The 23608-nt window shown below is 38.3% G+C and overlaps 1 protein-coding gene across 8 annotated transcripts in view; it reads left to right on the top strand.

The window, feature by feature from the left end:
- The first annotated feature begins 3055 nt into the window (after positions 1-3055).
- Positions 3056-23608, top strand: part of LOC106055189 (neural cell adhesion molecule 1-like) — a 128970-nt gene continuing 108417 nt past the window's right edge. For 4 of the 8 annotated variants that reach the window (XM_056010089.1, XM_056010087.1, XM_056010088.1 and 1 more), the window contains exon 1: positions 3057-3458. In XM_056010089.1, the coding sequence (XP_055866064.1) occupies positions 3407-3458 (52 nt within the window). In that variant the 5' untranslated portion in view covers positions 3057-3406. Of the gene's footprint in view, positions 3459-23608 lie in introns of all 8 variants that reach the window. The other 4 variants (XM_056010086.1, XM_056010092.1, XM_056010091.1 and 1 more) reach the window with 2 other exon arrangements.

The following is a 23608-nucleotide window of genomic DNA, read 5'->3' as shown; positions in this document are numbered from 1 at the left end:
AAAACCTAATCTGCTATTCTTACTTATCTAGATCCTCAGGCGCTGTTCGGCGCATTGGCGGCAAGCTGATTCCACTAAAATCTGTCACTGGCAATGTCTAAAGCCTCTTCCCACCTGCTCTGAGCTCCTCCATGAAAATGTGGCGCCAAGTTGTACTAGAATTTCCCTGTTTGCGCTTTCCTCGTAATGGCCTCTTTGTCATCGCAAATCTTATAATGCGTAATTCATTTTGTCGGAGATCATGTCCCGCAAACCTCATGCGACGCTCTGTCACAACCTTACTAAGGGGTCGACTCTACAGTTCGGTAATAGATTTCCCGGATTTAGACACGATGTCTATAACTGACTCCTAAAATCCATCTTAGCCATCTTTGTTTGGCCACATTTAGACTTAAAATTTCGGCACATGATTCACTGCACTTTATTAATGGAGCCCAGCTACTGGTAGCAATTTGTAACTTCTCTTGGCTACGCTCTTGGAATTAGGTGACTCTAGTTAGCTTTAGATTTTATATCAAAAAGGGAAGTTTTATCGTAAAAATCATCTTTTGGCGGTGGGGGGTTTAAACAAATTTTTTTTTACAAATTCAAAACCCTTTTAGCTACGCGCATAGAATTTGGTGAATTTAGTTTGCTTTAGAATAATATTGAGAGAGGTTTTCAACCTCAAAACTCACTGTAGGGGAATTTTAAACTCAAAACCATCTGCAGGGGTTTTAAACTTTTAAAAAGCCCTCTGGAGGAGGGGCTTAAACTCAAGACCCCCCCCCCCCCCTGTATCGGCTATGCTCATAGAATTTTGAGTGTAATTTGCTTTTTTTTTTATATTGTAGAGGTATTTTTTTAGCTTCAAACCCCGCTGAAAGGGGTTTAAACTCAAAACACCTTTGGCTACCCTGAGAGTGTAATTTGCTTATTTTATATTGAAGAGGTGGTTTTTAGCTTCAAATCCCGCTGAAGGAGGGTTTAAACTTAAAACGCTCTTTGGCTATGCACATAGTATTTTGAGTGCCTAATTTGCTTTTTTAGCGGCCCCCGAAAGGGGAAAAGACACTATTAGTTTTGTGTGAAGTGTCTGTCCGTCTGTCAGTCCGTTCCGTTTAGATCTCGTAAACTAGAAAAGATAGTGAAAATCCGACATAAAAATATTTTAGACCATTCAAAGTTCTGATGCAACGGCTACTTTTTTCTTATCTGAAAGCAAAAAATCGAATTTTTAAAATCACTTATGCAAGCAGTTTTTTCATAAAAATACACCACTTTTACAACTATTAACTATTAAACACTCAAACACTTCAGGCTCTTTACTAGGGAGACTACCGTTTTCCACATTTTAAACACATTTATGCAAACAGTTGTAGATTTTTTTGAGCCTTTTCAAAACAATTTGATCAATTATAAGAAATCAGTTAGGCCAGGGGAGGCGCGGTGGTTAAGCGGTAATGCGCTTGGCTTCCGAACCGGGGATCCCGGATTCGAATCCTTGGATATACTGGGATTTTCAACTTCGGAATCTTTGGGAGCCTCTGAGTCCACCCAGCTCTAATGGGTACCTGACATTAGTTGGGGAAAAGTAAAGGCGGTTGGTCGTTGTGCTGGCTACATGACACCCTCGTTAACCGTAGGCCACAAAAAACAGATGAACTTTACATCATCTGCCCTATAGACCACAAGGTCTGAAAGGGGAACTAGTTAGGCCAGGTTCACATCTAACTTTACACTCACTTGGGTGAACCACTTCGGGGGCCGATTTTGAATTTGAGTTTCCACACAAACTGTCTTTGTAACCTTGTTTTATATTGAAGAGGTATTTTTTAGTTTCAAACCCCGATGAAGGGGGGTTTAAACTCAAAACCCCTTTGGCTACGCTCATAGAATTTTTAGTGTGTAATTTGCTTTTTTTATATTGAAGAAGTGGTTTTCAGCTGCAAAACCCGCTGGTGGGGGTTTTAAACACAAAACCCCTCTTGGCTACGCTCATTGAATCTGGTGACTGATGTATGGATAGTCTTATATTGAAGTGTGTGTTTTATCGTAAATTTCGGAGGGGGGTTTAAAATCAAAACTCCCCTTTACCTATGCTCTTGGAATTTGGGATTTTTTATATTTTTTTTTATAGAAGAGGGGGGTTTAACTGCAAAACCCCCTACCAGGGGGTTTTAAACTGAAAACCCCTTGGCTGCGCTGGGCAAGTGATGGTTGAGCATTAAAATATCTCCTAAAATAAAGAAAAGCAAAGCAAAAATGAGGCACTAAATTCATTTGGGAGGGGGGTTGAACTCCCCCCCCCCCTGGTTACGCACATGCTTCAGATATCGAAAATAGCATCTAAAACATCTTTTTTTTTTTTTGCTGCTGCTAAACCAAGAAAGGGGGGGGGGTGCGCTGTGAAGACTGGGATTTTTAGGGCGCACCTGAAACTTGAGACCACCCAACTCTAATGGTTACCTGACCGTAGTTGGGGAAAGTAAAGGCGGTTGGTCGTTGTGATGGCCATAGACGCACATGACACCATGCTCGTTAACCGACTTTAACCGCATGGTCTGAAAAGGGAACTTTAAACCAAGAGGATTGAGTTTGAATCCTGAAACAAGATCTTTTTAGTATTTGACAACCGTTTTTCTTTTTCTTTACCAATATGACACCATCGTAAGCCATTGGCTAGAGAAGCAGATGTAAGCAGATGACTAGGCCTACCTGTTTAGTTGAGCTTTGATCTAGGTCAAGATTTCAAATATAGACCTACTTCTATTGCAGTGGTACGTTTTATTTATCTCCAGTTTGAGTTTTTTTTTATTTGAATTAAATGTTTCCTTTCTAGAAGCTGCCAAATTTTAAGAAAGTAACCCCATACATAGACTGGAACTGAATAACTGGTAATGTTAGAAAATATCGATAAAATGCTCCCTACAAAAATAATACTAGAATAGAATAAATCTAGAAAGCTTCGCGAAGAAAAAAAAAAAAAAAACAAGAACGGCGCGTGCGGATTCAAAGCAGACTGTAAATATTGAGCGCTTATCCGCCAACTATCGAGCCATTCGTCGAGTTCTGTTCAAAGCTACCTCATACCTGCATACATAAACAGGAGTGTCTTCGCTTTACTAAAATACTATAGTGAATCGGACTAACCTTTGACATGCTATACACTTTCGTAAATCTTTGTTTTAAAGTGATGTTCGTTAGCCAGTTAGCCCTTATTTTATTCTAATAGATTGTTCTGGGAACTACTTTTTTTCTGGAGTGCATGCATAATTTTTTAGCGTACCGCGGAAGTAGGCAGAACGAGAGGAAAGTAGGCCAATTTCAACTTGTGTGCGAGGGCAGCACAGCTCGACTAGTTCTAACACCGTGTGTGATCTCGACGCAGATTTGACAATACCTTTGTTGACTACATAATATCAACATGGATTTTCATTACATATTTCTCTCTGTGTTACTTCTTCCAATCTGTATTGGTAAGTAGAAGATAGCTTTAACTGAAATTCTTAGTTATTGATTGCATAAACCCCTCCCCCGCCCCAATTTGTTAAAAAAAACTTCATCTAGATTAAATATTCTAAAAATAAAAACTAAAACACTAAACAGCATGAGGCTGCCGTCTTCATCATCCAGATTTATTATTGTTTTGAAAATAATTCAAGTTTGATCACCCAATTAAAAAAAAAGTTCGACGTATAGATCTATCTGTTGTGGATAATTAATAATATTATTCTACATTAGAACTGGTGATCTAGTCTAGATATAGTCATATAGATCTAGACTCTACTTGATTATATAATATTATATAGACATAGATCTATTATAATCTATATCTAAATGTAGCTGTAGTCACCCTAGTATACTAAAGTTTTAGAGTCAAATTTATACTAATACTGACTCTGAGTCATAGTCTCTAGACTCCTACCCTAGGCCTAGGGAATATAGCTAGGTCTACAACCATAGATCATAATAGATTAATTTTAAATAGATGATATTAATATTAGATCTAAATCTAGATCTATTCTATAATAATTTCAGATAACCTGATAATCTATCTAAACTGACAACTAGAATCTAGAATAGTGACAAATAGTGTCAACTATTGTCGCATTTTAATCATATCTATTTACCCTAGATATGGAGTCTAGATTGGACTCTAGATCTAAAATAAATTTAATAATCTAGATTTAGAATTCTAGACTTGAAAAAAAAGAAGGACAAAATGTTTATTAGTTATATATTAAATATATTTTCTACATTCTACAAGACTCGAGGCCAGATCTACAGACATATATTCTAGACCAAGTATAATAAATCTACTAATAGAATCAAGGTATACACAGTTTAGTTAGAGTATAGACAACATATATCATAGACCTAGATCTATATCAGTTTGTTCATTGTTTATTTTAAAAATTAAAATCTTAATTTAACAGACTAACAAAACCTAGTAGTCATATCAATACTTATCGATCACTTGAAACATATATGTAGAGAAAGTCTAGATTAGATATTGTGTATGCTAAGTATTATAAGCGTGTGTATATTAAATAATCTAATGTAATATATATATATCTAGAACCCTAGGTCATTTCAGTCCTCTAGATTAATTTCCAATTAAAGTTACATCTTAAAATGATAATCAGGAATTATTTTTAAAATCAAAGTGGAACCAGAATCAAGAAAATAAAAGTCATAAACATTTAAATAATTTTGAACTTTTTATAAGATAAAAAAAAACCCAATGAGTCAAGGCATTCCAGTGGCCTGGCTGAAATGTTACCTCAACATTTGCCCACATTCAACACTTTACAATTTATATGGTTCATGAGAAGAGTAGGAATTGAAACACAAAAAGCAACAACTTTGTGTCTAATAGAAATAAAAAGTTTGTGTACTGTAAGACTCAGTCATCTATTTCATTAACCAGTAAATGACATTCAACCATAATGTAACAGTTTTTTTTTTATTTCTCACTTCAGTTTATGCCTATGACTTCTATTACACATGAATAATCTAATTTGTTCAAAGGGTGGACATTTTTTTTTTCTTGTCATGCACTCATCTCTTGTTGTCAGATAAATGCCAACATGACATTTGGAGCAAACACTGAAGTGTAGGAAGCATTGTTCATTGAAACACAAAAAGTGTCATTAGACTTTTTTTTTTTTTGTATTACCAAATGTACTGCTAAACTAGTCTTGATATAGAGGCCATTCTTGATATAGAACCTAGCCTTGATTATATTGATATGAGATTAGTGTTTCTGTCAGTGCTTTTTTTTTTTGACAGAAAAAAAATTATTACTTTTGATGTATTTAAACGTTTATTATTATTTTATTAGTAGTTTAAAAGTTAGGCAATTCATCACTGAGTACCTGCACCTATTTTTTTTTTAAAACACTGGTTTCAATAATGGTTTTGTCTAAATGAGTTTTTATCTACCTTAGAACTTACTATATTAGAGAACAACCTATTCCATTTTTTTAAATTCAACTGTAGATTAATGCATTTACAGATATTTTAAAATTCTAATAGAGCTTTTTTTTTAAAGTTATCTTATCTTTGTAACATATAACACATAAAACATACTTTCATAAATGGATTTATTCACTGCCTTAGTAGTAGGGTCATAGGTTGTGAGTTACAAAATATTACAACTTCAACCTAGTCAAGAAATTAAAAATATCTCTATCCATTAAATTCTTGGCAGTATACATGTACTACTTATAGAATCTAGATATAGACGAGACACTCATAGACCTAGATCTAAATAAGTTTGTTCATTGTTTAATTAAATCTTGTGAACTTGTCCGGAAACCAACAAGTTTTGAGAGTAGGGTGAATCCAAGTATTAAACAAAAAAAAAAGAAAAGAAAAGGACACATCTTTCTTACATAATACGTTCATCTTTCTGTGTGTCCAGCATGAAGCACGCAGAGTGGACATGTTGAGAAAGGTCAACATTTGGCCGTAGAGATCACACACAGTGTGTTCATGCGTGTTTGAAAAAGAAAAACGGGTGTGGGGGTGTGTGTGTGAATGGAATGACTTGGGGAGGGAATGGTGACTCACATTTAATGCTCACGCTCAGCATGATGCCCTTCCCTCTGTCCTTCTTTGCTGGTTTGAAATTGTGACACACAAATAACGCTCAAACTAAAAAAAGAACAAAAAAAAAAGCGAAAGATCGATAGATGAATCTACACAAAAAACGAATCAGAGATCGATCGATAAATCTACACAAAACGAATCGCAGACCCTCAGGATTTGTCACCCTCGCTCTGCTCCTCGTTTGTTTATTAGTATTTTTTTTTTGGCTTGTTTTCCCTCCTATTCCTCTTTCAATGTATGGCCCATATAACAAATAGAAATAATGAGAGCATGTGCAATGCGGAGGAACACGCAAAAAACAACTGTGTGTGTGTGTAGAGAGGTGGGAAGGGAGATGTTTATGGACAGATAATTTTGCCTCTCAACTTTAGCCTCTGGAGCCAAGCAAATCGATTTTGAAGAATGCTAGCAGAGAGAACAAAGGGCGAGAGATGGGGGGGGGGAATCGGGAGCCTAAATTTAGATTTCTCTTGTTTTATTGTTGCGACATAGCCGCGCAGGGCTCAGATGAGTCGTTTCCTTTAACGCTAGCTGGTGTGGTAAATATTATAATATACAGATCTAGTAGCACACGCATATATCCATTTTTTTAAATTTTTTTTTAGATCTCATGAACAATAGCTTCCATCACTGCAAACCCTGGTATGACACTCCATACACTTAATCTCTCTATCTGGCCTGTGGATTAATCTCTCTCGTCTGCCGTGAGCCGTTGTCCCAACTCGCATCCTTCATTTTACCATTTTCTTGCTCACTCTCCATCACATACACACACACACACACAAATATGCACGCTCGGCCATCCTATCTATAAAACCGTGGCACCGTGCCAGTGTGACGGGAGGGAGGGAGGGGCTTTTTTTTTGGAATCAATGTGTGGCGTCGGAGAGGGTGAGGGGGGGCGTTCCTCAGACACACACAATGCAGCTGCCTCTCGTGCTCCCTCGTTCTTTCCTCCCATTCTGTTCTCTACTCACCCACAGTCTCGGTTAGCAATTAACCAAAATCGATTCGCTCATCCCCTCCCCCCATCCTCTGGTGCGTAACCGTCTGGTTCCCGACCACCACCCCGACTTTCTTCCTCCCAACCCCCCCCCCCCCCTTCCGTTACGTCCGCAGTCAGAGAAGTATTTGATCAATATTTGATGACTGGGTTTATTCAGATGTCTTGTAGGAATCCCTTCTGCTTTACTTCATCTCAGAGGCGTGTCCACTTTCCAACAAGCGGTTTATGTTACACAGATTCTTGACATTTTTTTCCGCCAGCGTCTCTCAATCTTTGGACATCCGTTGGCCCAGGGCCGTCTTTTCTTGTCTTGCATTCCTGAAGTTCAACTATATATATAGTTCTCTCTCACACACACATACATATATACATACACACACATATATATATATATTCTCTATTTTATTTCCATACAGGTAGCTGCATTGAATTATGACGAAATAATATTTTTGTTTGTATCGTGTTTATCATCTACCTGAATGAATATATTCAACGGATATAGTAAAGTCAGCTCACCTTCCTTGTATCAAGACAATAATAGACACATATTTTGTTAGTAGTTGCTTGGTACAGTTATCACCCCTTCTTTTTTCTTTAAAAAAAAAAACAAAAAACTTACATCAACTCACTCTGTAAATCTGTCGTCTGGTAAAAAGTTTGAACATGTTTTTTTCTCCCATTCTCGGATCAAGTTGCAGCTTTGTACAATTATTCACCGTATCTAACAAGACATGAATCAATCAAAAATTGACCAATTAGTTAATTATTTGTCGGTGATTATTTTGTTTGATATCGAAATAAAGCAAATAAATGCTACTTAATGCGAGATACATATACGGATTTAATCCAATTATTACGTGTTTTTTTTTTCTCGCACTTTTCAAGTTGAAATTTTGCATAATTATTCATAGTCGATGACAATAGACCATTGATGTCCCAACCTAGTTCGACCCATGGGCCATTTTAATTTCCGACACACGTGTCGCGGGCCATATGTCCGAAAAGATAAATGAAGAAAATGAAATCGACTTGAAACTATAAGAAACCCGTAGATCTAGTACTTCCATTAATTAAGGAGAAATATGTAGCGTATTTTTTTTTTTACGCGTAGGAAAATGGCTTCATTTCTCTACTTAAAATGTGAGATACATTTTAGCTAGCTTTTTTTTTTTTTTAAACAGCCACAGTTTATAAAACAAATATGTTTGCTTATTATCATGTTCTGCACACCTCTCTGTGTGGTATTTTACGTCTCGCGAGGTATTCTTTTCCCTTATCAACTTGTGGGACTAAAGAGACCAATCCTTGTCTGCGGTCACAGGTTAGGTATATGTAATCATCAGGCGCCGTTGCATTTTCACCCTTCTTTCTGCTGCTATTTTATGACATCTGCAATCCGAGACGCTTCCTTTATGCTCTCTCTCCATGTAGATCTATCCAGTGCTACATTTTCCCAGCTGCTAGTGTCAATTTTGAAGAGCCTCATGTCGTGTTTGCATACATCCGTATAACGTAAAAGTGGGCGACCAGGGACTCTCCTGCCTTCTGTTAGATCGCCATACAGAATACTTTCCACAACAAAGTTAAGATCCGTTCACTTTTCTGGTACAGTCTACATTCAGAGTTCCAATGCACAAATGTTAAAGGTCATGGTACCAATCCATCGTAGATAAAGTGAGATCCTAACATAGGGAAAGATACATTTTTCAACTTTTTTTTTTATGGGCGATTTTCTACACATTGTGCAGTCGTTTCGGTAGGCCGGATGTGGCCCGCGGGCCTCACTGCAATAGACGAATCAAGCAATTAGCTTATCAATTAGTACTAAATAATGAATTTTGTTTTAAATAGCAGACAGGATGCTAAACCCTGCCATTTTCAGATAAATGACATTAATTAGCGGTTCTTTCCTATATTTTTCTATTTCTTGTTTTTTTTTTTTTTGTTTTTTTTTTTTAATTCCTAAATAAAAGTTCTAGTTAGGTTAGTTCTTGTTGTTTCTTCTAATCCCTTCCCACCCCCCCCCCCGAGAAATGTACTCTCTCTTTCAGTTACACCATCCCAAAAATTCTAGACACACACCAACACTCAGAAATATTATTCATGTTAAAAGTATCGCCCTTCCCCAGGACCCAGCAGAGGTCTGTGGGCTCGAACGTAACTAAATTCCTCGAAAAACATTTTCTCTGCCACTTTAGTGCTCGACCATTCAACCACCACCTGTCAACCTTGACCTGAAATCTCGTCTGCTTGACAATTTCGAGATTACTTAGTCGTTTCGATATTAAAGCTCATCAAAAAATCACCTGATTGAGGCGTAGAATCATTATTCGTTTATCATTGAAAGGCATCGCCATTTGGCGGCTTTTGACGCATTACATCGCTAAACTACTGAAGAATATTGCTTGAAATATTAAAGACGAGTTAACGCCCCTGGAAACATATTGATCCCACGAAATAGGTAAGTCGTGTTGTCATTGTTAACAACATCCGTTGGTTTTTTTTTTTAGTTTCTCTGCGTTGTTATTCCCCCCCCCCCTCTCTATCTCTCCACCCAATCAATGTGCATACACATCTATGAACTGGTGGCCTTTTATTTTTTAAACGTAAATAATACTAATGATTAAAAAAAATGTTTGATCAACTCGAATCTATCCTGTCCATATAGCTCGCGATACACACGCCCTCCGGACGAGGCTATTTCTTGTTGACCTTATGGATATTGGCTAACTAACTGTCCGTGGCTTCTGAGACAATGCAAATAGAAAGAAAAAAAAAGGAACGAAAAAAAAAAAGACATTTCACATTCTCGGCTCGTTATCTGTATTGATCGTTAAGTGAGCTCACAGCGAGGGCTGTGCCTGTGTGAATTTTATGACACAACAAAAACTCAAGCGACGGTATTTCCATATTAATCCGAGGGTCTGGTGCCCACTGGTTAGCACTTGGACATGTACAATGACCTATTCGCGTAAAATTAGAAATTTGTATATTAAACAGCCCCCCCCCCCCTTTCCCCAAACCTAAAAAAAGGGTATTTTTTAAATATCATATTTTTTTTTTTGACGTCTTTTTCATGGAAAGTGAATGTGTGAAACGTCCTTCAATTTGAAAACAAATACACACTTGATAAGTTTATAGTTGACTCATACAAGTGTTTCAATTATCTCTTTGTATTTAAAACTCAATGGACCACTTGTATTTAGAGTGACCTCGCATGATCATATCAACACAAGAACAATCACACTTTCCTTTTGTTTCTGATTTCAAGATTTTGTATAAAAAAAAAAAAAAAAAAGTCTTTGTTTTGTTTAGGTCAGTCTTGGCCTTGTTTAGGTCAGTCTTGGTTTTGTCCTGGTAATTTGGTGGGAAGCGTGGTCGAGAGGCCAAGTGCGCTTGAACTTGGCTTGGCTTGGCTACCTAGAAGGGGGCTCGAGGTTCGACACCCGACTCGGGCAGAGTTGTGTTTACTGAGCGCCCAAAGGCAGCACGGAAAACCAACTCCTAGATACCCCCTCCCCCCCACCGGTCCACAAATGAGATTGGACCAAAAAGCGCTCTGAGCATGCTCTAAGCATGAAAGTAGCGCTATATAAAAGCAATAATAAATAATTTGTACACGAAAAGTACAGACGTTGGGAGTGAATTTTGGAATTACCGATTAGTTATCGCGCGGGGACTTACGTGGCCGCTCAAAAGCGTATATTTATCAGACAAGTTTTTTGTTTTACTGGGATTTTCCGTAACGATTTCCTTTCTTCTAAAATACATTTTATCTCAACTTGAGACTTGATTCCTTTCTTTGGAAATAAAACGTGTACATTATGTACATTGACATCTTGCTCTGAAGAGATGTCCATTGTGTGCTTAAAAAAAGATATCGCTATGTTTGAGACATTTTCTACAGCCCTCGCCAAGTCATCGGCATTGTCGTGTGACAGACTTCGCTACGCCATATTTGGTTTGAAAAGCAGATGAAAGACTTCCATTAATTTCAATCATATTTGGGCACATTCTTTTTTTTTCTCCTTTAGAAAACAAAGCCTACACCGGTGTTAATGTGCTCTTAAATGATATCATGGTGGCAATCTGAATGAATCTGAAGTTAAATGACACAGATGTCCTCTTGCCAGATCAATGTCTCAGTTACTTCTTGGAAGCTTCTGTCGCTTATTTCAATCATGCTAGTGGGTTTGATACTTAACAAGTAATAGGCTTATAACCATTTTTTTTTCAGCAAATTCATTCCAGCAATATGTTAAAACAAATCGGATCGTCATGGGAAAATAAAAAAAAGGGGGGGGGGGACAAACCGACGAGATTCGCGTTATTAGCGCGACCCCTCTAACTACTTCGCTGTCAGTTTCAGGAATTTTCCAGACTTCCAAATTTGAACAATTGTTTTCCTTTCACCCATGAAGAGTGTGTATGTTTATCTAGTCAATTCAACTTAAAAGTGCCAACTTTATTAATATAATTATTATTTTTACTAAAAAAAATTTTTTTGTCTATTGGTTGGATGTATTATAATACATCGTGTATATATTATTGTTTCTGTGTGTATTTATTTACTCTTGACTTGCCACATAGCTGGCTCTATTCACACGGACACACTTGGAAGAAAGAATCACTTCGTCTGTTTTATTTTGTTCTGGTTATAGCAGCGTGAATGGCATCACTTGAACGGTTCATCCTGTGGCGTGTTGAGACGAAGGTTGTCGAGGGCTTGAGAGGAGTTGCTCTGTGGATTGAGTGACGAGCGAGATAATCACGCATGATGCGGGCCGCCATTGAAATGTCCTTGCTTTCACGTCGCACAAGAGTTGTCTGTCGCCTTCAAGTCATATGGACTTCATGTGGATAACTTCGATTGAGATTTCAAAACATAGATGTCAATATTTATGAACTTACGCATTTCATTGTGGCTAAGAAGTTTAAGCGCTTGGCTTTCCAAACTGAACCTGGGGTCTTGGGTTTGAATTTCGGTGAAGACTGAAAGTTTGAATTTCGGGAGTCCACCCACCTCTAATGGGTACCTTACTTAAGTTGGGAAAGTAAATGCGGTTGGTCGTAAGGTCTGAAAGTGGAACTTATACATTTTACTAGTTACATTTTATTCTTTTCGATATTACCACTAAACGCAGCCTACAATTTTTAAATTTCAATAAACTATTATATGTCTGTCTTGTGATTACGTTTCACGTCTGCCGAATTTTAAAATTTTTTGAATTTGTTTTTTCTTTTGGGCTGCAAAGTATGCTATCGAATCAATAGCTCATTACTTTGCCACAAATGTCTATAATAATTTAAAATATCTGAATTTTACAGCTGCATTCTTTAAGAAAGCTACACAGATTTAAACAAAAAATATCCTCAAACATATTTTTCCTATTAGAAACATCCAGAAAGCAAAAATTCAAAAACATTTTTTTCATTTTCCTGGTAATTCTGTGATTTAATGAAACGTTTTTGGCTTTTGTTTTTCTCGACTCATTCATTGCCCCGTTGAATGATTGGACTTTGTGATTAATGAATGTACCATGTATGTACCATGTAGTACTTTTTGTTTTGCACTTCTCGTCCTGTTCTGTAAAAGCACTTTTGTAATACACACACACACACCTTCAACCCTTTACTTTGGCTTGGTCTGTTATAAACTATTATTTAACAATTGACCTTTGTCGTTTTAATAGTCATTGGACTCTATTCTTTTTTCTTCTCCGCCATTCTTGAGAATCTATCGTGTTTCTTAATAAATGGTTGCTAGGTGACAGGCGAGCGCTTCCCCACGACACAGGTTCGGGTTTTATCTGTCCGCGCCGTATTGGAAAGCTATCAGGAGAGATAGGAGGGTTAGTGTGAGTTGAAATTTAGCCCACTCCCGTTCATCAGTGGTATCGCTGACCCTTTCCGCAGACCATTTCTTTGTCCACTTGACAACTCATTGTTGGAAAGGTCCGAAGGGGCTTGCTGGAGCCGTGTAGCGTTCAACTTGACCACGGGGTCAGTTACGTCCAGTAAATATTGAAATGGTGTGTGTGTGTGTGTGTTGGTGGGGAGGGTTATGTCGGAAGCTCTTTGATCCTCGGCAGAGGTTCAAGTGACTTGGGAATGAAGTCGTTATAAGAAATAGTGACACATTGGGGGCCCAACACTTGTGGAAGCTAAGAGCAAAAGAAAAAGTTCATTTTTTTATTACACGAATTTCTGATTTAATACAATGAAGTTGTTTTGTCTGAGAATGGCAAGTAGACCTGGAAAGGTTCTTTTAGTGGAAACAAGAGTTGCCTTTTTTTTTCAGCGTGACTTTCGTGGCCTCGCTAAGATCCTCGTGAAATAAGTAAATGTCTTATTAAAAAAAAACATATTCTTACATTTAACGAAACAATATCTGCTCATCTCCCCTTCTGTTGTGCTGGTGCCAAGAATTATTCCTAGGAAAAAAAAAGTGGTGTTGAGAAAGTGTGTCCAAGGCGCTTCTTTCCCTCTCCACCCCCCCTCTTGCTATGTATACAACTTGTATACCCCTCACACAACCCACACCGCATGCAGCGCCAGACAGCTCACACACCACTGAGATCGCGTGGCTGAAATACACGAACTTACAGCACCCCCCCACCCTCCCCTCATTTTTATTTCGTTTCTGGTCCAACACCCCTTCCTTCCTCACCCCTCCCTTTTGTGTCCCCCCAGCAAATCAATATGTTTTACATCATGCGACCCTGTGGTGCAGAGTAGCCCCCATCCGCCGCCCCATCACACGCCTTTTTTTTTTTTTTTTTGCTTTCTAATTACATCGCTTGAATTTTATTTGTCTAAAAATGTCGGATTCGATTAAAAAAACAACCTAGGAGCCTCTGGTTGAGGGCTAGAACGTCCGAAATATTCAATAGAGTCATAGACACTGGGTCGTGTTTCTCCAGTCTTTTTGAACATGTATCATTTTCTTCATTAATTTTTTGTTGTTTAGATATTAATCTTTTAATTAGATTTCTTAAGGTTACGTTATGCAGTTATAGTTGGGTTTTTTTTTTTTTACTTTCTAACATAGTTTTCAGGCTATGCTCGAGACTATTCGTTTTCCATGGACCATTCGTCTAGTTGATAACACTAGGCAGTGAATCACCCACTTTCTACAGTAACTACCTTCCGATACTCGAGTGGAAGAAAAGAAATAGATCTAGTCGGAAATCCAAGCCAGTAGCTCATAAATTAATCGGTTCTGGGGAGTGGCTGGTCTAAAGCAGTAGAGGAGACGTGTTTGTTGTGTTTGTCTCTATAGATCGTTGTTGTGTAGGTCTGTGCTGAGATCCAGTCACACTATTCAGGGCACACATTTGTGAATAAAATCTTGAAATCATCTTGTAGAACAAAAACTCACAATAAAACAAAGGACAGCCTTAATCACGAGATGTTCAATGAATGTTCAACAAATCTCTCACTTAGACTTGTTCTTGCCTTTCAGTATTCACACGTAGCCTCAGTATTCACACGTAGCCTCAGTATTCACACGTAGCCTATCTCCAGCTTCATCGCTGGTGTACACCCGGCACAAGTAATATCGTCTTAAAGTACATGCATTTCGTCAGTATATATAAACACACACACATACGTCCCTTCTCTCCATGCAGTGTTACGTACATTTTATGCCATTTTGTTAATACAGTTCTTGCTATACATTGAATGTTTTGTTCAGACCAGCTTGGAATCTAAAATTCCATAAGAACAACTGGCTGCATTGAATGTTTGAACCTTTTCTCAAAGAAGGAAAGATATATAGTTTATATACTATTTTATCACCAGTGTAGCGAGGAGCAGGGCCAGTAGAAATGTTTGAATTAAACTGCTGGCTACGAAATATGCTTTGATTGTGGACACTAAAATCACACCAATTGAGACGCTCAAGATGAAATGTTTGACGGGGCATGGATGAGACAATCACAACAGCTTTTCATAGCGCTAACCTGCCCAGCCCTCTGCCCTGTGCTCGTAATGTGGAGACCCGCTAATCGCGTCTGCTTTGTAGTTATCACATTCAAATAACGTCCCGGCCTACAGTTGGCAAATGTACACTTTCTGGCGTGCCAGGCGTCGAGCGTAATTCTTCCTAACAGCAGGATGCCGCCAGTTGTTTTTTTTTTTTTTTACAGAGATGCCATACCCCGCCTCTTTATTTACCCCACTTGCCATTACTGCCAATACATTCATTCTCTCCCCCACCCCACTCATTGCAAAAGAGCATCCCCGTACTATACGACCGAACGCCGTGTCAACTTTTTGATCCTAATTGCGATAAAGCTATTAACAAAGTAATGTGCCGTGAACGCAGGCACGTGAAATGGCCCCTTAAAAGCTATATCGACCTTTCATTCGAATTCCTAGCAAAAATCTTCCTTTCGTTCACCTTTGAGAATTGTGATCATATATTTCAGTGCGTGACTGTGTGTTGTTTTCATTGGCCTTAAGTAATATAAATATAAATAGCCGTTGAGTTCATAGAACTGTACAAAGTTGTAAATATGTCCACAGAAGCGTGACACTCGCTACCAGAACCTCGCCCTCATTCTCGGTTTATAATAAAGGATGGGGGTAATTCTTCTAGTTTACTGAATATCTTTGTCTTCCAATTAGACGCTATCGCTTTACCAAAAAACACTGAACATTTGCACTCTGTAGTTTCAATACAATGGAACCGAATCCTACAGCTATTAACCAAGGCAATCATCTGATGTTAAGGATTCCATTTTTTTTTCTTTTGTCGCATGCTAGAAAAAAAAAATTCGCTTCTTCCCCTTCAGCCCCCCCCCCCCTCTTTTCTCCCCTCTCCCAAGTGTACGACTTCGACTCACCTTCTTGTAGGTTTAAAACAAGAACCATACGAAAACAAACCAGGTAGATTTAATAGGAAACAGACATGGCGTACTTTCTATCAGCCCTCACCCCCCCCCCCCGTTTCTCCACGTTAGTCTTAGTGTTCGGTGCACTCTAGATTTGTTGCATCGAGCAACATGGTGAGAGATTCAATTCAGCGCTCCCCTCACCCCCGATGTATCCCAGCCCTCCTAGATTTATCTCTCGGACAATATCTGACTGTGTGTGTGTCATATTCGTATCCTCTATACAGTCATTGTAGAAGACCAGAATGTAAGTAGGTCACTGCTCAACTACTGGCTAGTTCGGTCCAGCTACCTACTCCAAAAGATCAGACTAACTAAAGCGTCCCTTTGTTCTTTCACCTATTTCACGCGCTACTTTCTCTGACAAACACACCAACAGTTTTTGTTTGTTTCTACAAATCATCGTTGTGGTATATTTCTACCGATATTTACACAAACAAAACAAAAAATATTATTTCAGTCTTTTTTTTTCTTCTATAATTCTCTCTCGGTCTCTCTCTCTCTCTCTTTCTCTCTGTTTCTCTCTCTCTTTCGGTCTCTCTCTTTCATCTTTCATTGATGCTCTGTAACCACTCATCTTTGTTTGGGTTTCATGAAATAAATCACGTCTGATAAATGTAAACAATTTAGTTTGTTTACTCTAAACTTTGTCAGCAGTAACAAAAGTTCACACATGTTTAGTGTACAAAGTACAGCGAGTAATGGCAATTAACATTTTAAAGATGGCGGCACTTCCTTTTTTTTTTTTTACTTTTTTATTTCTTATTTTTTAAATCTCTTTTTATTTATTTTTCCCTATCAAATATTTCTTCCCCTGTAGATAAGTTATTATTATTATTTTTTTTTATTTTTCATGATTAAAACGATGGCCGCCTGCTAAGTGTTTATAATCATTTTTCCAATGATCCAGAGTTCGAGCCTCGCCATGAGGGTATCCTGTAGGAATTATTTGGCTATGGCGTTAGCATCTTCATTTCACAAAGATGTATCCACATGTTTATATAGAGCTAATTGAATTGTGTTTGGAGGGGGGTAGGGTGAAGAAATGGGTTTTCATCACCAGATAAGAACACTGGACCAGTTCTAGAGTGTTGAGTGCATTTTATTGAGCTATCGCATGTTTTCGTCACAATCTCATCAAGATAATGGACGACTCCTCCTCAGATTGTGTTTAGTGTTACGCAAGAAGCGATTCCATTCGCTAAATTACAATTGGCATGATGGTCGCACGCAAGAGGTGCCCTCGACTCGACCATCGTTAGATAATGAATGAAAGTGCATAACTCGTGCGACACTTTTTTTTTTCTTTTTGGTCTGACTGCTCAATTAGTAATATTTGTAAATGTCTTAATTTAAAATTTAAGACAATTCTCTTTCCACTTGCTGTCATTCTTATGATAATGTAAAGAATACATAGACATAAATCCCACGGTTTCAGACACGTGACTTTAAACAAAATATATTGTATTTATTTGTTTTATTTTTGTGTATGGACAATGCCATCAAAATGAAAATAAAATTTCATCACTGAATAGCACTGTAGTTTTACTTGCTTACGTAATCTTTTTTACCTACAGATGAATAACATTACATCGGAAATTTCCGATTGACGTCATGGTGGAACTTTTCGCCCAGGCGAGTCGTGGTACTTAACAACACCTGCTTGCTCGATGACGTCTGACGAGGGCTAATAATATAGATACCATTTGCCAGAAATAGAAATGTTGAAGTCTGACGAAGCGAATACAAGCCTATTTATAACGCATGCGACTTGACGCGATGACCATGACGATAGGACTTGTGTTTTTGATGGTTAGACGTGACTAGTACATTTTGCTAAAACAATAAAAACCCTGGCATGAAATCCTAATAGAAGGCTTCGCAATGTCACTGACGATTGCAATTACATCAATCCCGAGAAGAGAAGACAATTCTTCTTGTAAAGCGCTGCGGGAAATTGTCCCTGACTGATTGCTACTTTAAAAACAGGTCCGTACATTCTGGCATCCTGGAGTCATCTCTCGGTCTTTTTTTTTATAGATTAGGACAGAGCCGAGTATGTTTCATCATTCTACAAGATTAGCAATAAGACTAACAATGAAATTAATGATCTTTTTCTTGATCTTCATCTAGCACAAATAATGGACCAATCATGGATACGATAACTCACTGCGCCGCTATTCCCGACACGCTTCCGGTATTACAAACACGTGCTCTGCGGCGCACGAGGCGTTAGAGTTATTCTCCCAGCTGACATGTCCGAATTTGTTTTTTAAACTTGTTTTCAACTCAATTCTCCCCCCCCCCTTTTTTTTTTTCTTTTTTGGCTAACGGTCGTTGAGCGGTAGCACCATAACTGCTGGTAGCTAAACCGCTGTAGGTGTAATGTATCTAAACTAATGAAACTTCTAATAACTTGAATAAATTCTTTGTAAACTAAAATAAATAGAACTTTTATTACAAAATAAACAAATTCAACTTGAGATTAAAATAAAATCAATTTAGTAGACTTTAGTAATAAAATAAAATGGTATTTTTTTTTAAAACAAACTCACTACAATAACAACAACCTTTCAGTCTCACGTTCTGGAGTCGTCTGTCCTAACTAAGACCAATGATGACAATGCCACCTACCTTGCACCATTCACAACCAATCACTAATCTCTTCCCATCGTCACATAAAAACACACAGACACACACACACACACACTCCCCACAGCTCTTTTTTTAAAAATAATTATCTAACACTCCTTCTTACGGCTTGGCTAATCTCGACATTCTAGTGATAGCATGCATACTGCTCTATTCTTAACGTTTTTAGACTCCATGCTACGACAGTAAGTTTACCAAAGTACGAGCTGGCCAGAGAATCTTTTACCGAACATATGACCGAGAAGGTGTTTGAAATGTCAGCCCTTCAGTTTGAACATCTCATTCATGGAGTCCTGCTGTTTGATTGCTCACTAATTAACCCGAAGTGCTGTAGTAAATGTCGGATGGGCAGCAGGACAGAATCGCTCAGTCAGTCAGTGTGTGTGTGTGTTTATTTGCTTGTTGTGCAAAAAACAAAAAACACGGTTTAAAATGTGACCATAATTTTAAAAATAATTTTATTGCAGTGGGATTTTTAGATAAGCTTTTTAAGCATTTTTTTTAAACAGTATTTTGCTTGTTTGGTTTAAGACGTGCCTTTTGTTGAATGTAATCTTCAAGAAACTGCTAAATTGATCATGTGGGGTACTTTGGTTCGATTGTGTAGGCAACACGAGACAATATCATCAAGGAAATGTGAAGCTCCTCCTTCGTTGTCGAAGAGTACAATCTCATTTCCTAGGAACTTAAAGTTAGCAGTGGAGTCCGATTTTTACTTTGAAAAGCCGATGGTAGGTCAGGCCAATGATTGCCTTGAAAGAGTTCCCCAAGGCATCTTCCCTTTGTTAACTTCCTTTCCCTTGCATAGCCTTCCGTAAGATAGTCAGACTTCTAGAGAATACAGCCGTCGTAATAGCCACCTCCAATCTGTAGAATCGCGGCAAAGAATTTACTTCATAAAATTTAATCTTGTGTATTTAGCCTAATGCTTTTACTTGAAACCTTTTCGTTATATAAAGTGTAGAGACATGAAAGCTTTGAATGGTTACAAAACAGTGCTCCAACCGTTTTGTCAGAAGTAATTTCCCTTATCGCATTCCCCGTTTTTCGTCTCGCTATAATCATCCAGCGTCTTCCTCTTACGTAAGCGCGTCATAAAAACGTAAAGGCAATAAATACCCGCCCTCGCCAGACACTCATTTAGTTCGTCTTCCCAACCCCCACCCCACGCGCGACTAATTAATCCAACACGAGAACATCAGCTTGGATTTACAAAAGATTACATCGTTATGAAGACGGGAATTAGGGGTAGGGGAGAGGGGTATAGAAAGAATTCTGATTTCTGCAGATGCATGTTGGCGCGGAATGGCTGGGTGAAAAAAAGAAATTAGATGAATATGTTTTTTTTTTGTTTGTTTGTACTTTGGTGTAGGGCACAGGTACATAAGGTAAATTGCATGGTCTGGCACATTAATAGAATTGCTTCTCTTCTGTTGGGAAGGGGCGGTGAGTTTATCGTCCTAATGGGCTTACATGTTTATGTGTGTTGTCCGGTTTAATGGCTGAACATACATCCTGGCACCGGGTGTCTGGACAGAGTCATTACCACGTGGATGTAGTGTTGAATGAATAGTCAATGCTGATCTAAGGAGAATGCTTCGTTAGCAAGTCTGTACTAAATATGACGCAGCGCTGAACCATTTCTCACACGAAAACAAAAGTCGGTGTTTTATTATATCAAATAATCGTGGACAAAGCCGTCTTTACAAAGTACATTTATTGTAAACTAGCATTACACACCGGCTATGCTTGTTGATTTATTTCTCGGGCTATATAATGTTTATTTAGGCCGGAGAAACAAGAACTAGATATATCTTTTTGATACTATTAGGCTAAGTTAATCAAAATTTCAGTCACTTATTCATCACCCCCCCCCAAGTGTTGTTGTTTATTTTGACTTTGTCTAAAATGAACTGGTAATAAAAATGCAGTATGAACCTAAGAGCAACCCGTGTACTAAAATTTATGCTTATCCGTTCTGCGATTGCAGAGATCTCTTGATAGAGTTAGATCGACAACTCCGCGCCTCACATCTAGGCACAGATCGAAAGCTATTATTCCCCCGCGACGCCTTCTGAAGTGAAAGTTTTTAAAATAAAGTAATTGAGTGCATGCATATAGAAAACTAGTCCAAAGCTTCAAGTGTTTACACTAGTTTACAGTATCGTGTTTTATTTTCCTTGACATTACCCACATCCCAAGCAGGACGTTTTGGCGGCGAATGGTGTAGACACATGATAAATGTACACTTATATTTTGCCTTTAAAAAGAATGACACATGTCTAATTTTGTTTGCATGCTTGAGAAACTTAATTATATATGCATGCATAAATGACAAGCCATACGGTGTAATGGACAATATTAGATACCATACAAACGTAGGATGTTCAGTGGCTGAACAATAATTACACAACAAACTTACAGCCAAAATCTAATGGGAAAATAAACTCTTGTTCTTCCCCACAACAATTATATTTTAACACACACACACACACACTCAAAGATATTTGTCATTCTTTCGTAAGGGTTAGTATTATTTCTTTCATACCCTGGCACTGCCAGGCGCGACATTCGTTACAGGTAAACAATATTCATTGTAATCCCTTTGTTAGTATTATTAGTATTCAATTTAAAATGTTTGCATTCGTCTGATCCTGAAAAGTGGTGGCCCTTTAAATATGCTCATTTCAGCCCTCAGACCACGGCTTCGTTTAGTCTCCACGCAAATACGTAGTATTGTCATACAAGTCCCATTAGGCTCCTAATGTCATTATTGCTGGTGAGAGGATAGTGTGAGTACATAGAGCATTGACTTAACTCACGTGTGTGTGAGTACACAGCTAAATGATGTTTGGAGGAGGGGAAGAGGGCGTATGTGTTTGTGTCATTACAATGTTTTCTGTTCAATTTACTACATTTCTAAACATCTGTCACTTTTGAATCATTTATTCCCTGCATACATTTTGTAAAAATCTTCTAATTAAAATTTATATATGATATACTTATATATATATACTCATACACACACTATTGTGTAGCAGTGTATTTTGTTCCATGTTTTAGTCATTTGTTGTTTAATTCTTGAATTCTATTAGATTAAAACCAATTTGCATACTACTATAATTATTTAACAACACAACGCCTGCTTACCACTCAGGGAAGATCAAATTTCTCATCGTTCTAATTTATCCACTTTAATTTATCGGACTTCACATGCAAATGGTGTGAAGCACATTTCATAAGTAGCACGATGTCTCTCTCTCTCTCTATCCCCCCCCCCCCTTCCCACATTGACTTCTCTCGTGCATTGAAGTAATGACTGAGAGGTTTGGGGTGCTCCTGATTATTCCGCGTAAGTGGGCGCTGTTCACAAAATTGTTGTATATCAAAGTAATGGCTAGGAGGTTTGGGGCGCCCCACCATTCCGAGTAAGTGGCTTCTGTTCAAAGGGCAAACATCAAGTGTCCATCCCGAAGTCCGGCCACAAGACACTCGACAAATACCTTTTTTTTTTGTCTCGCCCCCCCTACCCCCCCCCCCCCCCATTTCAGCATGTAGTCCGGCGTCGTGCCAGCAGGCTATAGAAATCGATGAGCTGTCTTGATAAGCATTGGCTGGACCAGCCCCGGCATCTAGACATCCCCCTCCTCCCCCCTTTTTCCATCTCCTCTCTTTCATTCCTGTTAACTCCTCATCTCTTGAATCTTTATGTTCGGTGACTGGAAAAGAAAAGAGGTTCGGTAACGAGAGAAGGGGAGGGAGAAAGAGTTCCTTCAATGATGAGTGACCTTGTTCACCTAGTAGCCAATCCCTGAAGGTCATCCTTTTTCTCATGTTGCTTTTCACACGTGTATGATCCTGGTTTATATAATATCTTCGATTACTTTATGCTTTCAGCAATGCGGCAAGGAGTAGTCCATAAACTTTTTTTTTTGTTTTCTTCAAGATAATAAGCGATGATTCCTGCAAGAAACGTAACGAGAGAACGCGTTTTTTTTTAATAATAACTATATATTTATTCACGATCCTGTTGACCTTTACAAAAACAACGTCAAAAAGATATAAAGATATTTTGAGTGTCGTTCTTCTTCTTCTATATACACTGATGAAATAAAACCTATGGGAGATAAAAATAAAGCAAACCTTGAATGGCTGAGGAACAAAGGAGGGAGAGGGGGGGGGATCCCTCTCGAGCTGCTTCCTCCACCGCGCACACCTTGAGACGCTGTGGACATTTTTATTTGTAAGAGCCAATTAAGTAACGGTCGCTGATAAGTTGAGTAGAGTAGATAGTAGACTCTAGTCGCGCTCTGTCTGACAAGCACTATAACCTGTATAGTCTTATGCCAAAGTTACTCACTCTTAGCGCGCTCACACGAAAGTGAGTGATCAATACTCAGTGTAGATAGGATTCTATTCCAGAGTGATTCAGAATTATTGTTTTGTTCCACTAAATCCGCTAATAAAATATTTTCTTTTATCCACCCCCCCCCCTGTGGAAGACAACATTACACGTCCTCCTGCATGACCCATTTTTTTACTCCCCCCCCACCAGTTTGCTTCAGCAATTAAATATGTCACAAATAAAATCTTTTCTTTCGCGTGTGCCCTCGACCCCCCCCCCCCCCCCCATCCCTCTGCCCTCGTGTCATTAAACAACTTTTTATTTTCTTTGCACACGAGCTCGCTCGTGCATACACGTGCGCTCAAGATGCATCGCCCTCCCCCCTTCCATTGCTTCAAAACTGTGTCACTTAAAATACATTTCCTCTTGACCCGAGGACGTTGACGTTAATGCAGTTTGGTCGTGTTGTCATTCTAAACAAAATGTAAGCTTTTATTAGATCACGACTCTATACTAGAGTCTAGCTTACATTTCTTTGCTTGTATAAGAAAGAAAATGTGTATAATTGGGAGAAGGGGGGCTTTTTTTTATCCATAATAATAATTCATGTAA

Source organism: Biomphalaria glabrata, chromosome 14 (genome assembly GCF_947242115.1).
Source record: "Biomphalaria glabrata chromosome 14, xgBioGlab47.1, whole genome shotgun sequence".
Lineage (NCBI taxonomy): Eukaryota > Metazoa > Mollusca > Gastropoda > Planorbidae > Biomphalaria > Biomphalaria glabrata.
Note: the sequence above shows the minus strand (reverse complement) of the source record. Positions and strands in the feature narration are given on the sequence as shown.